General features: G+C 44.7%; 1 protein-coding gene across 1 annotated transcript; it reads left to right on the top strand.

Moving 5' to 3' along the window:
• Positions 1-1,710: 1,710 nt before the first annotated feature.
• On the top strand, positions 1,711-15,176 carry LOC138827905 (putative adhesion G protein-coupled receptor F2P). The gene is made up of 7 exons (XM_070023495.1): positions 1,711-1,782; positions 5,041-5,083; positions 5,644-5,798; positions 7,512-7,745; positions 8,817-10,178; positions 13,475-13,516; positions 15,099-15,176. Exons 1-7 carry the CDS (start codon positions 1,711-1,713, stop codon positions 15,174-15,176), a joined length of 1,986 nt encoding a protein of 661 aa, XP_069879596.1.
• The last annotated feature ends 224 nt before the right edge of the window (positions 15,177-15,400 follow it).

Raw genomic sequence — 15,400 nt, 5'->3', positions numbered from 1 at the left:
GAGCAAGCACTGTCCAAGTTCTCAGCCCCTTAGGCTAAGCAGGCAAGCAGTGACCCTCTAACAGTTGTCTGATTTCTAGCTGCTAGTGCACTGAGTGGTAATGAAAGGCTCCAGTTTCGTTTGTTATATGCACTTATGCGTTAGTATCTTAGTACCTTCTGCTGGTCTGAAAATCAGATAAGAGAGAATAGGAATGTTTAATCCAGGTTTGGTGACTGGACACTTTATCTCTTTATCTCTTTGTGAATCTTGACATTGTGCCATTATGTTTTTCTTTTTCATAAATAAGGGAGTGGGAAAAGCTATTCGTGTGTGTGTTGTGTGTGTGTGTGTGTGTGTGTGTGTGTGTGTGTGTGTGTGTGTGTGTGTGTGTGTGTGAGTCCTGGGGTTTGAAGTCAGAGTATGGCCTTTGTCCCTCAGCTTTTATGCTTACAGCCAGCATTCTACCACTTGAGCCACTTCTGGTTCTTTGGTTAATGAAAGTCTCATGGACTTTGCTGTCCGGGTTGGCTACAAACCACCATCCACAGCTCTCAGCCTCCTGAGTAGCTAGGATTATAGGTGTGAGTTATCAGAGCCTGGCTGTTCCTTACTATTTTAGTAAAAAAAAAAGATGTAACATGTTCTACTTGGCATATTTCAACTTGTGGAATTTCAGCGCTGGTATAAGGCTTTCTTTGGATGTCAGTCACACCAAATGACTTTCAATTTTATAATTTGTTTAAGGTGTGTATTCTTTAGAGATAAGCCTTTTCTGACATGGAACAGATGTTTGTGAAGTTTTTGGCTTAGGCTCCATGAAGCTACCTTCCAAACATTTGCTTAGGAAGCGAGACTTATATTCCAGCCAGCCCTTGCTACCATGCTCACTGGACGCAGGGGAGTCAAAAGAAGGTGGTGGGGGTTTGTAGTCAAAACAGAGCCACGCCACTGCTTCCCATGGCACCAGTTTTCTTCTTCTAACCTTTCTGCCTTCAGAGAACAGGAACCAGTACTAGTAGCTGTCCAATGTAAAAAAAATAAATCTCTTTTTCCCATCTCCTCTTCCTCCTTTCCTCTTTCTTTATTGAGCGTATTTTGTGTCTACCAGATGTTCTAGGAATGTTTTAAGACGTGGTTTAGTTTTGGAACAGCAGATCAGCTCTGAAGTTGCTTTCTACCCAAGAACAGCGGATCAGCTCTGAAGTTATTCCCTACCTATGCAAATCCAGCCCCAGCCAGAAGGCTGAGAGAAGGAAAACAGGACATTCCTGGTGCTTTCCTTCCTTCCGCAGTGCATGTGCTACAGCCACCTACACGGTTCTCAGCCTTACCTAAAACCCGCGGCGGCCGCCATGCCTGCTTCCTCGGCTCAGGCTGTTATTGTGACAGCCTGGTAGGCAAGGTGAATCTGCCAAGCAGCAGGTTCATTTGGAGGGAGTCCCACACTAGGAGTGACGGACATTCAAGCCAGGAGCAGAGGGGGAGGCATGGCCTGGACCCGGGGCCTCAGTGTGGGCCAGGAGTGTACCCGGGGGAGCGCCTGGTAAAGGGGATGGCAAATTGAGGGACATTGCCTTTGGAGCAGAGGGCTCGGAATGAAGGTAGACTCCCAGGCGGGCTGGGTCTGCCGTGGCCTGATGCTGTCCCTATCCAAGCTTCAGATTGCAAGCATTTTCCTCTCGTTGATTGTCTTTTAGAGACACGAGCACCTCAGTGGTGAGGAAGACGATGAGTCCCGCCATTCTGCTGTCCTGCTTGCTGTTTCTTCTGCCCATCGAGTCCTGCAGGACATTATGCCAGGTGAGAAGAGGGGCTGAGGAGAGGGGGTGGGTGGAGCAGGGATAGCAGGATCCATCACTTAACCAGCGGTGTTGCCTGGAAGCCGAAGGGAAGGAGAATGTGGTGGTTGCATGGCCAGATTGGCCAGGAGAGTGTACAGCTACGGGCTGAACAACAACAGCAAACAAACAGACAAACAAAAACAATTTCAGGAAAAAGCTATCAATTACTTTCCCATCATCCCCCCTCCCTTATCCAGTTATATATACATCATTAAGTTCAGAGACCCTACTGGCACTGAACTGATTTAAGGCAATTACCTTCCCTTCTACCTCCCGTATCCTCAGGTAGCAAAGCTTTTCGTTGCTCATAACAGGGATAATGTTATTTACTTCAAATGTAGACATGGCCAAGGTGCCGGTGGCTCATACCTGTAATCCTGGCTACTCAGGAGGCTGAGATCTGAGGATCATAGTTTGAAGCCAGCCTAGGCAGGAAAGTCCGTGAGTCTCTTGTCTCCAACAAACTACTCAGAAAAAGCTGGAAGTGATGTGGCTCAAGTAGTAGAGTGCTCGCCTTGAGCAAAAAGAAGCTCAGGAGCAGTACCAAGGCCTCAAGTTCAAATTCACGACCAGCACACAACCATGGAGACTGGGGTATGTTAAAGGCATTTCGTGGGCAGTACTGAAAATGGTGTGGCACAATGACGCTGCCTCCCGCCCAAAATGCAAACAGCACCTTCATTGACGAGCCTGTTTGTGAACACTTGGAATGGACTGGAAGGAGTAATGGGGGACTTGGAGATGATCTATGGTTAAGCAAAGTTGAATTGGGGTGGAGTTGGTTGCATGTGGCAATGAGCCTCATGGCTCTTTCTAGAATATCCTTTTCACACTGTAAGTCTTTTTAGCTTCTCTCTTAAGTCATGTATGTAAAATAGATTGTGGGGGAATAGTGGCACAGAGAGAGAGAGAGAGAGAGAGAGAGAGAGAGAGAGAGAGAGAGAGAGAGAGAGAGAGAGAGCAGGAGAGAGAGAGAGAGAGAGAGAGAGCAGGAGAGAGAGCAGGAGAGAGAGAGAGAGAGCAGGAGAGAGAGGATATAGAAGTATTTTGAACCAGGTGTCTGTGGCTCACACCTATAATCCTAACTGCTCAGGGTGCCAAGATCTGAGGATTGCTGTTAAAAGTGTCAAGGCAGGAAAGTCCATGAGACTCTATCTTGAATTAACTACCCAACAAAGAAGAAGCAGAACTGTAAAGTGGTAGAGCACTAGCCTCGACCAAAATAAACTCAGGTTCAGCACCCAGGCTTTGAGTTCCAGCCCCAGGACTGGAACCGAAAAGCATTTTGGGCATCTTTAGAAGGGAGTATTAGTATCGGACCACAAGATTGAGGAGGGAGCTTTGTGGCTAACTGGTGAAGCTCTGCTCCCTACTTTGTGGATGGGGAGACTGGGCTGGTGTTCACAGGACACACCTGATTGCTAAATTACAGGCCAGTGCGAGAGCTTGCCTGTCTCTAGATTCTCAGCTTCTTGCTTTTCTCATTTTGCTATTTTCCTTCCTTCCTTCCTTCCTTCCTTCCTTCCTTCCTTCCTTCCTTCCTTCCTTCCTTCCTACCTTTCTTCCTTCCTTTCTTTCTTTCTTTCTTCCTTCCTTCCTTCCTTTCTCTCTCTCTCCCTTGCTCTTTTTTTTTTTTTTTGTCAGTCATGGGGCCTGAACTCTGGGCCTGGGTGCTGTCCCTGAGCTCTTCAGCTCAAAGCTAGTGCTCTACCACTTGAGCCACTGTGCCACTTCCTGTTTTCTGGTGGTTAATTGGAGATAAGAGTCTCATGGACTTTCCTGCCCAGGCTGGCTTTGAGCTTCGATCCTCAGATCTCAGCCTCCTGAGTAGCTAGGATGACAGGTGTGAGGCACTGGTGCCTGGCTGGGAGTCCTTTTCTTAAGTTTTCCAAATAATGTTTTCTTTATCTACCAAGTAATTTGCCTTTGGCCGGGAATATTCTCATAGCTCCCCTTCTCCACTAATGCAGAGATATCTGGTTTTGGGGGGAAGATAGAACCCCTCAGGAGAGACATTGTGCCAGAGGCATCCCAACCTCACATCACAGTTCGGTGCTATTGTTCCTTCCCATTCTATTTCTTTTTTTTGTCACCTACATTTTTTTTCTACAAGAGAGATGTGGACTCAGACTGTGCCTGAGAAGGCTGGGTTTGTTTTTCTTGATTTCCGGGGAATCTCACCTTACCTGAAAGATTCCATCCTTCCTTTTCTTGGCACTTTGTGCAAGCTTGCTGAAGCTGCACTGCTGGCACAGCCCTTCTCCTGACTCCCTACGCACCAGGCAAACCAGCAGGTTGAGCGGGTTACTGGTTTGTCATTCTCTTTATTCACAAAACAAGGCCGTTGGTGTCCGAAGCTAAAGGGGCCCGATCTGGATGCCACCCTAGAGATGTCCAGTGGAATCAAATATATGCTTTGGGAAATTAGCTGGGAAGAAGTGAATCAGGTTCTTCACTGACAGCAGTTTTCCCATAATTTATCAATAAGACACGTGGCCTCCTGCGTGTGTGCCTAATTAATCTGTTGTTGGAGTTTGTTTAATGGGCCCAGAATAATGGAGAGTTGACTTTTAATCACATTTGTCATAGTGTATTAATAAAAAGGCCATGGCCCTATCAGGATGTGTTGGAGTACTTTGAGTACTGCATTTCCTTCCACACTATAGATCGAGTTCTAAGCTTATAGAAGGTTCTGGCATGTCCTTCACATTACTCATTTCTCAAGGTTAGTTTTCTTATCTGTAAAGTAAAGGAGTTGGACTTATAGAACTCTATATAAAATATTATTTTAGCTTTCTTGTTTAGTGGAAAAACTTTTAACTCTTCAGTTTTATATCATAAGGTTTTCTTTTCTTGACTGTGAAATGAAAGATTATTGTACATCAGTCATTTCAAGGATATTCTGTTCCATGAATCCTCAATAAAACCTTCTTGAACTTTGGAGAGACCAATGCTCTCTTCTGAGAGAGAGAGAGGGGGGGGAGAAGGGGGAGAGGAAGAGGGAGAGGGAGAGGGAGAGAGGGGTGGGAGAGGGAGAGGGAGAGGGAGAGGGAGGGGAAGGGCAGGTGAAGGGAACGTGGGATCATGGAACCGTATTTCATATTGTGGCTTTTGGAAGCCAAGTTGGGACCACTGGTGAATCGATCAGGACTGTTGGTGACTAATTTGAACATGTTGATGATTGATTTCGATATGAATGCTGTTGTTCTCTTTCTAGGCCACCAGCAAAAGCAAAGAGAAGGTGTCTAACAGGCTACATGGTATGTTGGCAACCATTGATACCCGCACAGCCAGGTCTCAGGGTCGTGGCTGTGAGGCCTGCTCATTCGCACCCTGCTGACCCATGATGTAGCAGAGACGCCCCCTTAAGGGCTTGCCTTTGCCCTGATTTTTTTTCCTTACACCGAATTGTGTCTTTGGCTCCGGCCTGGCCCCTCTCGGCTGCTAGCCTCCTCTGCCCCATCCTGACCGGAGACTTCCTTGCCGTAACTCTTTTATGTTGAGTGAAATCACACCAGGGCAGTGGTTGGAATCAGTCTCTGAGAAAGTTTCGGAGCTGACGGCTCTCTAGAGACCATTAAGAACAATAGAGCCAGAGGTTCTAGAGCTGACCTAGAACACAGGCTGTGGGCCTGTGTGAGACACACTGAATCGAGCTGTGGAAATCTTTCCACGCCCTTTCACCAGGGCGGTCTGCTTTTCTCTGTGTCACACCCTGCAGCTCAGAATAAGATTGTGTTGGAAGGAGGAGGATGCTGAAATGCCTGCTGTCTAGAGTTCAGACTTTCCCTTCTGACACGGATGACTTTTATTTTCTCAGTTGCGTGTGATGGAATCTGTGTGGAGGAAAATGCCCACTGCAGTCAGCTTTGCCCTCCAGGGATTGAGGGAAATATGGGGTTTGTATGCAGGACAAAGACATGGCACAAAATCACAGATACCTGCCGGACCCTTAATGCCTTCAACATCTTTGAGGTAACATCCATTCCCTCACAACATGGATTCTTATGGGAGCTTTGTGTGCAGAGCAGCCATGCAAATTGTCCTGAATTAAGGAGAGGTGGACATGAGGTGGAATACACAGATACCTAACATCCTCACGCTTCTAACTGTGGGCCTCTAAGAGTTTATACTTCTATTCCCCACACCCTTTCACGACATGGAGGGATTTGATATTATATTTAGGTTATAGCTAGGAGAGATACTCAGAGTTGTCACAGTCAACTTCTTTATCTTCATTTTAGGCTCTTTAATAACCCCAAATTGATGTGTGTGTGTCTCTGTGTGTGAGTGCACATGCACACATGTGTGCAGGTGTGTGTCAGTACTGGGGTTGGAACTCAGGGCCTAGGCACGGTCCCTCACCTTATTCAAGGCTGGTACTTTATCACTTGAGCTACTGCTCCACTTCTGTTTTTTTGCTTGTTAATTGGAGATAAGAATCTCAGTAACTTTTGTGCTATGGGTTGGTTTCAAACTATGATCATCAGATCTCAGCCTTCTAAGTAGCTATGATTACAAGCATGAGCCACCTTCCCAGCCCCTCATTCTCTAAATTGTTGATATTGAAAGTATATAATTTGGGTCCCATACCAGAACTAGCACATCAGAGTCTATATCCTATCAGGATTTCCTGTTGATTTCTGTTCTCACTAAAATGAGAAAGGCAAGCTGATCTAAAGGATAGGATTAAATTGTCACAAATATGTTCATCAAACTATAATATTTTCATATGTACTCAAGCAATTACATATGTATTGAATTAAATTCTAATAAAACCAGGTCAATTGCTGTTTCATTCCCATTTGGCTTCTTTTTCTGCTTTTGGCATGGACTGACTTTTTCAGGTTTAGCTCTTGTTTTCCTTCACAGGAGTCTGTTTGGCCTTTCTTTTGTTTTAACATTCTCATCCTGTTTTTGTTTTTGTTTTGTGTGTGTGTGTGCATGGCTCTGAGGGTATTTAATATTTTTATACCAGAAATCTATCACATAATTTCAAAATACTGACCAGCTCTAACACTCTGGGAATCTGGAAGCATGCACCTAGAGATCCACATGTAATGTGTCTTATTGCTTAAATGCTCTAAAGCTAGCTTTCAAAATGCTAAATAAAGTGTATTCTGTCTGCTGTCGACCCTAGATTTCATTCTTCTGTTCTGGTGTAGGGGATGGCCAAGACAAGTACTCATAACCTTGAGAAAAGTTCCCAGGGGCTACCTCAGAGGCCTAGGGCTGAGCACGCCCCCTAAGGGGTGGCATGCCCACCATCCACCCAGGGACAGACTTCCTTCAGGCCTGGGAAGGGGCTTGGGTGTTGTGTAGGGAATTCATGTGTCCCTGCATAAGACAGACATGCACTATGGAGACACGGTGCTGTCTGAAATGGTATGATAAAAGATGACACTTGACGTCTAGGAGAGTGGGTTCAGCAGTAGGCAGTTGAAAAGTTGGGACTTTTAGTTTTTTGCTCCACATACCAGTAGGTCATTTGGAAGGGGGGACTTTTTTTCTTTGCTCCATATACCTTGTCATGGGTCAAACTATTCCATCCAAGGTGTGATTTTGAAAATGAGAATCAAAAATCCAATCTGCAATTGTGTAATAAAGCTGTTCTAAGTTTTAGCGAGAGTGCTTTCTCTTGGGTGCACATGATACAGTGAAGATTCCTTTGTTTTGGTTCTTTCTTAGGAGGAATTACAGGCAGTTCAGGACTTTGAAGCAAGGACAAAGGTAGATGAGTTTCCTGAGAAATACGAGACCATAGCAGAGAAGCTGATGCAGAAGTGCCCCGAGGATTTGTCTTGTGTCACGAGAACCATCCAGCATTCTCCCCAGTTACCGGGCAACATTGCTGTCATTGTGCAGCTGTTACACAACATATCAATGGCGTTAATGGCAAATGTGAATGAGGCAAAGATGCAGGTAAGAGACCCTGCATGAGCTCATGGCGGGGCTGTTCACCTGGGAAGGGAATTCTGAGTAGTTGGAGCATCTGGTGAGCTTGTTGGGAGCTGAAGATTGTTTTCTCACCTCATTGTTCCCAATGCCTACATAGCAAGTACTCAGTAAACTTTTATCGAAGAAGAAACCAGTAAACAAAAGGAAAAAGTGAGCACAGAGAGTGCGTATTTGGTACTGCAGTATGCACCAGCCTGTGCTTTTACTGTTTTAGCTACTGTAGTCCTCTAAGAAACACTGTAGGTCCTGCAGAGAGAAAGATGTCTCACTTTTATTTGTGAGTCTGAATAAGTAGCTGAGGTGCCAACCAGCTGAAGGCAAAGCAAATACGACCCCAGGAACTAGAGAGTACACAACGGGACTGGATCCTTCTCATGTTGGTTGGTTTGTTTTGGTCGGTCATAGGGCTTGAACTCTGGGCCTGGGCGCTGTCCCTCAGCTCTTCAGCTCAAGGCCAGCGCTCTACCACTTGAGCCACAGCACCACTTCCAGTTTTCTGAGGGGTTTATTGGAAATAATAGTCTCACGGCCTTTCCTGCCCAGGCTGGCTTTGAACCGTGATCCTCAGATCTCAGCCTCGGGTCTCAGAATTCCAGTTTCCTATGTTTCTGTACAGGGTCCTGCGAGGCATTTGGGATCTAACAGATGTGAATTACACGGTGGGGCTCCATGACAGGGTAGGCAGTTGCTTGTTGTGCTTGCAGGGTGAAGGGCATGTGGCGATGGATTGACAGAAGCCTCCCAGGAAGGCATCCTACGAGAGGAGGAGAGCCCAGGAGGGCACGTCCCCTGTGGCTTTATCCGCATGCACAGCTGACTGTGCATGCCAGGCACCTGGGGAGCCAAGTAAAAGGCGGATTCTGATTTCTGAAGTCTCGGGTGCGGCCCGAGGTGGCCCATGTCTAAGATGTTCTCAGGGAATTCCTCCTAGTCCAACTGCTGCTTGGAGACTGCGTGTTGTAAACGTGGGGCTGGAATAGATTGGAAGCTCCATTAGTGCTGAGCATGATTAATAACTGTCATTCTCATTGGCAGAGTTACAGCACCATGGCCAACCACATTCTTGACAGCAAAAGCATCTTGAACTGGACCTTCATTCCCGACAGAAATAGCAGCTCCATCCTGCTCCATTCAGTCAATTCCTTCGCAAGAAAGCTATTGCTCAACAGACATCCCATTGACGTAGCGCGCGCCTTCATTCATACCACGGGTGCCATCTTCTCTGGACACCATGCTGGAAGGAATCTCAGCTTTTCAATGAGAGTTAATGACACCAGCAGGGAAGTCACAGGGAAGGTCTTGATCAGTAAAGAAGATCTTCAGAGAGTGCCTTCCCCTTCTCAGATCATCAGCATTGCCTTTCCAACTCTGGGGGCTATCTTGGAAGCCAGCCTATTGGAAAATGTCACTGTGAATGGGCTTGTCTTATCTGTCATTTTGCCCCAGGAGCTGAAAAGGATCTCTCTGATTTTTGAAAAGATCAGCAGTTCGGAGGAAAGGAAGTCGCAGTGTGTTGGCTGGCATTCCTTGGAGAGCAGATGGGACCAGCAGGCCTGCGAAAGGATTCAAGAAAACTCCCAGCAAGTCATTTGCCGGTGTTGGCCAAACAAATTATTTACCTCTTTTTCTATTCTTATGTCACCTCACCCCTTAGAGAACCCAATTCTGATGTATATCACATACATCGGCCTGGGCATTTCGATTTGCAGCTTGGGCATTTGCCTGACCATTGAAGCCCTGGTCTGGACTCAAGTGACCAAGACAGAGATTTCTTATTTGCGCCACGTGTGCATTGCTAACATTGCAGCCACCTTGCTGATGGCCGATGTGTGGTTCATCGTGGCTTCCTTCCTCAGTGGTCCAATCAAACACCACAGCGGATGCGTGGCGGCAACGTTTTTCATTCACTTCTTTTACCTTTCTGTGTTTTTCTGGATGCTGGCCAAAGCGCTCCTTATCCTCTATGGGATTTTGATTGTGTTCCATACATTGCCCAAGTCCGTCCTGGTGGCGTCTCTCTTTTCAGTGGGTTACGGATGTCCTCTGGTCATTGCTGTCATCACAGTGGCTGTCACTGAGCCTGGCAATGGCTACCTACAGCTTCACGTCTGCTGGCTGAACTGGGACCTGACCAAGGCCCTCCTGGCCTTTGTGGTCCCTGCACTGGCCATTGTGGTGGTAAACCTGATCACTGTCACGCTGGTGATCATCAAGACCCAGAGAGTGGCCATGGGCAGTTCCATGTTCCAGGAAGTGAGAGCCGTCATGAGGATCAGCAAGAACATTGCCATCCTCACCCCACTCCTGGGCCTGACGTGGGGGTTCGGCATCGCCGTGGCCATCGACGGGAGCTCCCTGGCCTTCCACATCGTCTTCTCCTTGCTTAACGCATTCCAGGTGAGTCTCAGTGCTCTGATGAAATCCAAAATGAGAGACTATGTGAGGAGCTTGTGATGAGGACCCGCGCCCTCAGATTTCCCTGTAAGAGACAGTGAGAATGTTTTCATTCATCCTAATGGCTGTGTAGAATTCCATCATGTGTGTATTTACCACATTTAGGAAATCCATTCATCTGTGGTAGGGCATCTGGGCTGTTTCCGTAAGCTGACCATTGTGAACTGTGCTATAGTGAGCATGGGTGTGCAGATACCTTTGTTAGATCTAGACATTCAGTCTCTCAGATAAACACCCAGGCCTGTATTGCTGGACCCGAGGGTAACTCTATGCTTATTTATTTATCTTTTTGAGGAATCTTCATACTGGTCTCCATACTGGTTGTGCTAGTTTACACCCCCATTGACAGTATCTTAGGGTTACTTTTGCCCACATACTTGGCAGTGTTTGTTGCTGGAAAAATGTGACATTATCTTAGCAGGAGGGAACAGATAGGATGAGGGAGAATAATGGAAGGGCATAATGGACATATTAAACCTAATTCCATTATACAAACTTTTGAAGTTCAGCATGATAAACAAATGACCAAAAACCTTTGCAGTTTTGTAGGCTGTTTAACCCCAATAAATACCAGAGCTTTATTGAAGCCTTTGCCCCACCCCCCAAACAAACAAACAATAAAATAGGCAGTGAGTGAAGAGGAAAGAAGTTCAAATTCCCAAAAGCTCAGATTTCAATTCTGAGTGTCTCACTTACTGATAATGCATGGAGTTGGAGAACTTATTTAACATTTCAAGCATAGTTCCTTTATCCATAAACTGGGTATTATGTTGCCCAGATTATTGAGATGTTTGGAAAATGGAGTAAAATGGTGAATTGGGAAGCAATAAGTACTAAAATAACCTGAAAGTTAAAAATGGCTTCCCAGCCGGGCGCTGGTGGCTCACGCCTGTAATCCTAGCTACTCAGGAGGCTGAGATCTGAGGATCTCGGTTCAAAGCCAGCCCGGGCAGGAGAGACCGTGAGACTCCTATCTCCAATAAACCACCAGAAAACCGGAAGTGGCACTGTAGCTCAAGTGGTAGAGTGCTCGCCTTGAGCTGAAGAGCTGAAGGACAGCGCCCAGGCCCAGAGTTTAAGCCCCACGACGGACAAAAAAAAAAAAAAAAAAAAAAATGGCTTCCCAATAGGCGGAGTTGTTACTATTTAGAAATTAAGCAGTACATTTCCCTCCAAAAGTTAGGTTTCAGGCTGCAGGTATTAAATTTTTATGATTTACCTCTGGTCACTTAGAAGTTTTAGTTATTATTGAAGATCATCTTACTTTCACAAGACAAACTAGACAGGGAGGTGTTTGAGGCAGCTTCTTTCTCCCTTAGTCATGCATCATTAATGTTCAGTTTCATATCTATACTTGCAACATTTTTATGCTAATCCGCCTATATGGTTGCACAATATAAGGGTTAAAAATATATATGTATATAATTATACAACTTGGTTTCTCCCAGAAAAATACCTGGAATTTTACTGTTTACTATGTGTAAGTATATCTCTGTGATGTCTGCTTGCTATTCAATATTAATACTTTCCTTCATGATTAAAGTTTTGTTTTCCAGTATTTCTTTTCCTACTACAGTATACTGATGAAACAAGGTTTTCCTACATTTGATATCAAAAGTGTAGGTAGCCAATAATTGCAAAGAAAGCTTTTATTTTTGTAAAGTGCTCTAAAACATTTCCTCTTTTTCCCCCCTGAGTATGTGCAGTGGCCAACAAGACTATGTTCAAGTAATTGATTATGGAGATTTTAGGCATAGTATCTACTCACTTTTGATCTTTCAAATTTTAAATATAAATAATTTCATATTATAACAAACACTTTGATGTCTTGGAGAATAATGACAATAATAGGAGCTTTCTCACATTTTTTTTTGTGGGGGGGTCCGGTCATGGGGCCTGAACTCTAGGCCTGGGCGCTGTCCCTCAGCTCTTCAGCTCAAGGCTAGTGCTTTACCATTTGAGCCAGTGCCACTTTCAGCTTTTTTCTTTTTGCTTATGTGGTGCCGAGGAATCGAACCCAGGGCCTCATGCATGCAAGGCAAGCGCTCTACCACTGAGCCACCTTCCCAGCCCCTCACATTTTTAATCTATGCTCTTTTGTATTTCTAAAGAAAAAAAATGTATTGGTAGAGCTCTTAGCGATTGCCAAATCATGTGTGTGTGTGTGTGTGTGTGTGTGTGTGTGTGTGTGTGTGTGTGTTTGTGCTGGTCCTGGGGCTTGAACTCAGGGTGCTGGCCCTAAGCTTTTTGCTAGTTTAGTGCTCTACCACTTGAGTCACAGCCACAGCTTTATTTCCAGTAATTGCCAATTCTATATACATGGCTAGTCACTGATACAACTGAGACCCCCAAACCAGTCTTTTCTAATTTACAGCTCAGCATACCCCATGTCTGTTCACCATAAGCCCTCAGTGAACTCTGACCTTATTCCACAGCAGGCCCCTTTTCTTTTCTCCCTTGGGGCTGTGACCGGGCGGTGGCGTTTTGTTCTGGACCGGGCTATGAACACTTGCATTTTGATATTTTGAGCACTTTCACCTGTCACAAAGGGATCAACTGGAAATTTCAACTCACTTTTTGTCTTGAGTCTTGGCAAGGAATGGGGTGAGGCTGATTGAGGAACTGGTGCCACAGGGCCGTGAGAAGCAGGGCAAGCAGGGAGGCCTTGGACGGGCGCACTGGAGCTGGCTTGCCTCTTCAGTCATTTTGTTAACACAGTCATCGTGAAAATCAAATTACACGGACTTACAACAGAATAAATGAAAAACAAAGGCAAGCACCAGTTTCAGTTAGATTCTAATTTTGAATATATCCCTAGTGCCCCAAACTAGGCTGCATCTTGATAACAATGATATTTCACAATCTATCTCAAAAATAACTCTTGTTCAAATTGGGTATTAGTTGGGGTAGCTCAAATGGGAGAGATCCTGCCTTCAAAGCATCGAGGCCTTGAGTTCAATCCCCAGTACAGCCAAAGAATAAAGATCCTCACATGTTCCACTATAAAGCAGGAACCTTGTTCTGTTTGTTTTCCTGAAGTATCTCAAGCATCTGAAACAGAGCCTTGTACATGGAAGATGTTAAAGATTGTCACAGAATGACTTGAGCTGCTGTGACCTTCCAATGGGAAATTAAATATCAATTAAGACTGTTTTCTTCTTGCCCCCAATAGTAATGGCGTTTGCTATTGTTATCATCCTTTCCTAAATGGCTCTTCTTTTCTCTTCCATCTTTTACAGGGCTTCTTCATCCTGGTGTTTGGAACGATCCTGGACCCAAAGGTACCATATGTAAATTCTTCTCTTTTTTTCTGTATTATTGGTACTTGAGGTGTCTGAGCTCTCTCTCCATTGTACCACAGTGCCTCCTGGCATTAGGAAAACAGCCCTTTCTGGTGTGGAAGAAAGAACTATCAACTCAAATTACTCATTTTTTCCCTAGTACTGGGGTCTGAACTCAGGGCTTAGGCACTGTCCCTGAGCTGCTTTTGCTCAAGACTAGCACTCTACCACTTGAGTCGCAGTGTCACTTCCAGCTTTTTTGTGTGTATATGGTAACTGAGGAATTGAACCTAGGGCTTCATGCATGCTAGGCAAACACTCTACTGCTAATCCACAGTCCCAGCCCTCAAATTCCTCAATTTTTATAAAATAAACACTACTAAGTGGTGCTTTTTAAAAAAATCTATCAGTGTTATTAAGTCAATATCAAAGTTTGTGAAAGAGGAATTTCCCCCCATGGTCCTTCCATTGTCTCCTGAGAATAGTATGTCAACCTAGTGAAAATTATTCAGAGGTGAAAGAATATTAGTTTTGATATTTCTATCTACAGGTGGTCCTTAATTCACAAAAGTTCAAATTATGATAGTTTTGACTATGATGGTACCAAGGCAATATGCATTATATATGCATTCGTTCAAATTTTGACCTTTTCCTGGGTTTGTAATGTACATTAGGATGCCTGCTGACTAGGCTGGGCATGGCCAGCCCTGGTCCAGGAGCAGCTGTGCGACTGCAGTGGTAAACAACTAGTACTCGATGGCGTTGCTAAGCCATGGTGCTCAGTAGATTAGGAATGTTAGGTGCAGTTCTGACTTAGGATATTTTCCACTTACAATGGGCTGCCATCCCAGCATCAGTGCAAGAGCATCTGCCTGAGCCTGGCACCACCTTTTTGGCGATTTCCAGGTGAGTGAGTCCCAGATCCCTCAAGTGGAGCAATAAAAGATGTTTTCCTTGCCTCTACTGGATTGTGGCAGAGAACAAAGTCACCATCCTAGCTGAAAGCACACGGAGGGCCTGAAGGTATCACACAATTATATACCACAGGATTGTGTTTTTGTCACTCCTAATATGATAATTAAGTATTTTCAGGCAAAGCAGTAGCATTATTACTTAGCATACCAGTATAAGGTGCATGAAATGAGCAGAGGATCTGAAGCTGTGGGTCTTTCTATCAGGGTGAAACCATTAACATTTTAAAATTAAACTCAAAAAATTGTCACAGGAGTATGCATGATGAATGAACAAAAATGTTGTATATATTAAAGATATCTATATCTATCTATCTGTATATATATACCTATATCTATCTATCTATCTGTCTATCTATCTATCTATCTATCTATCTATCTATCTATCTATCTATCTATCTATCTATCTATCTATCTATCTTTGTGCCAATCCTGTTGCTTGAACTTGGGGCCTGGGTGGTATCCTTGATCACAGCTCTATTTCCACCTTTTTGGTGATTAATTGGAAAGAAGAGTCTCATAGATTTTCTTACTGAGATGGTTTTGAACCATGATCCTTAGATCTGAACCTCCTGAGAATTAATTCTTAATTCCCTTTGTTTAATATCTAGATAAGAGCTGCTATTAAGGGTCGAGTAGCTTCTATGAATTGGATCTCCCGAATATCAGAGGTAAAGGTCTCCTACTAACTCGTATGATTCAAAGTTTCACAAGACAAATGCTAAGCCATCACCGTAGTACTTTGTGGTGTGGATTTTTCCTGAGTAAGTATCTCCTTGAACTGTTCACACACTTTCTGGAGTTCGAGGTCCACATTCGAGGAGATAAAAGCAGACTGCCAGGCTCTGAGAGGTGAGAGACCAGGTGACTCTCAAACCACGGATTGGAGAATGGGTGATGAAAGACAAATGAG

This window comes from Dipodomys merriami, unplaced genomic scaffold (genome assembly GCF_024711535.1).
Source record: "Dipodomys merriami isolate MVZ:Mamm:240054 unplaced genomic scaffold, mDipMer1.0.p SCAF_16, whole genome shotgun sequence".
Lineage (NCBI taxonomy): Eukaryota > Metazoa > Chordata > Mammalia > Rodentia > Heteromyidae > Dipodomys > Dipodomys merriami.
This window is presented reverse-complemented; position numbering and strand designations above follow the sequence as displayed.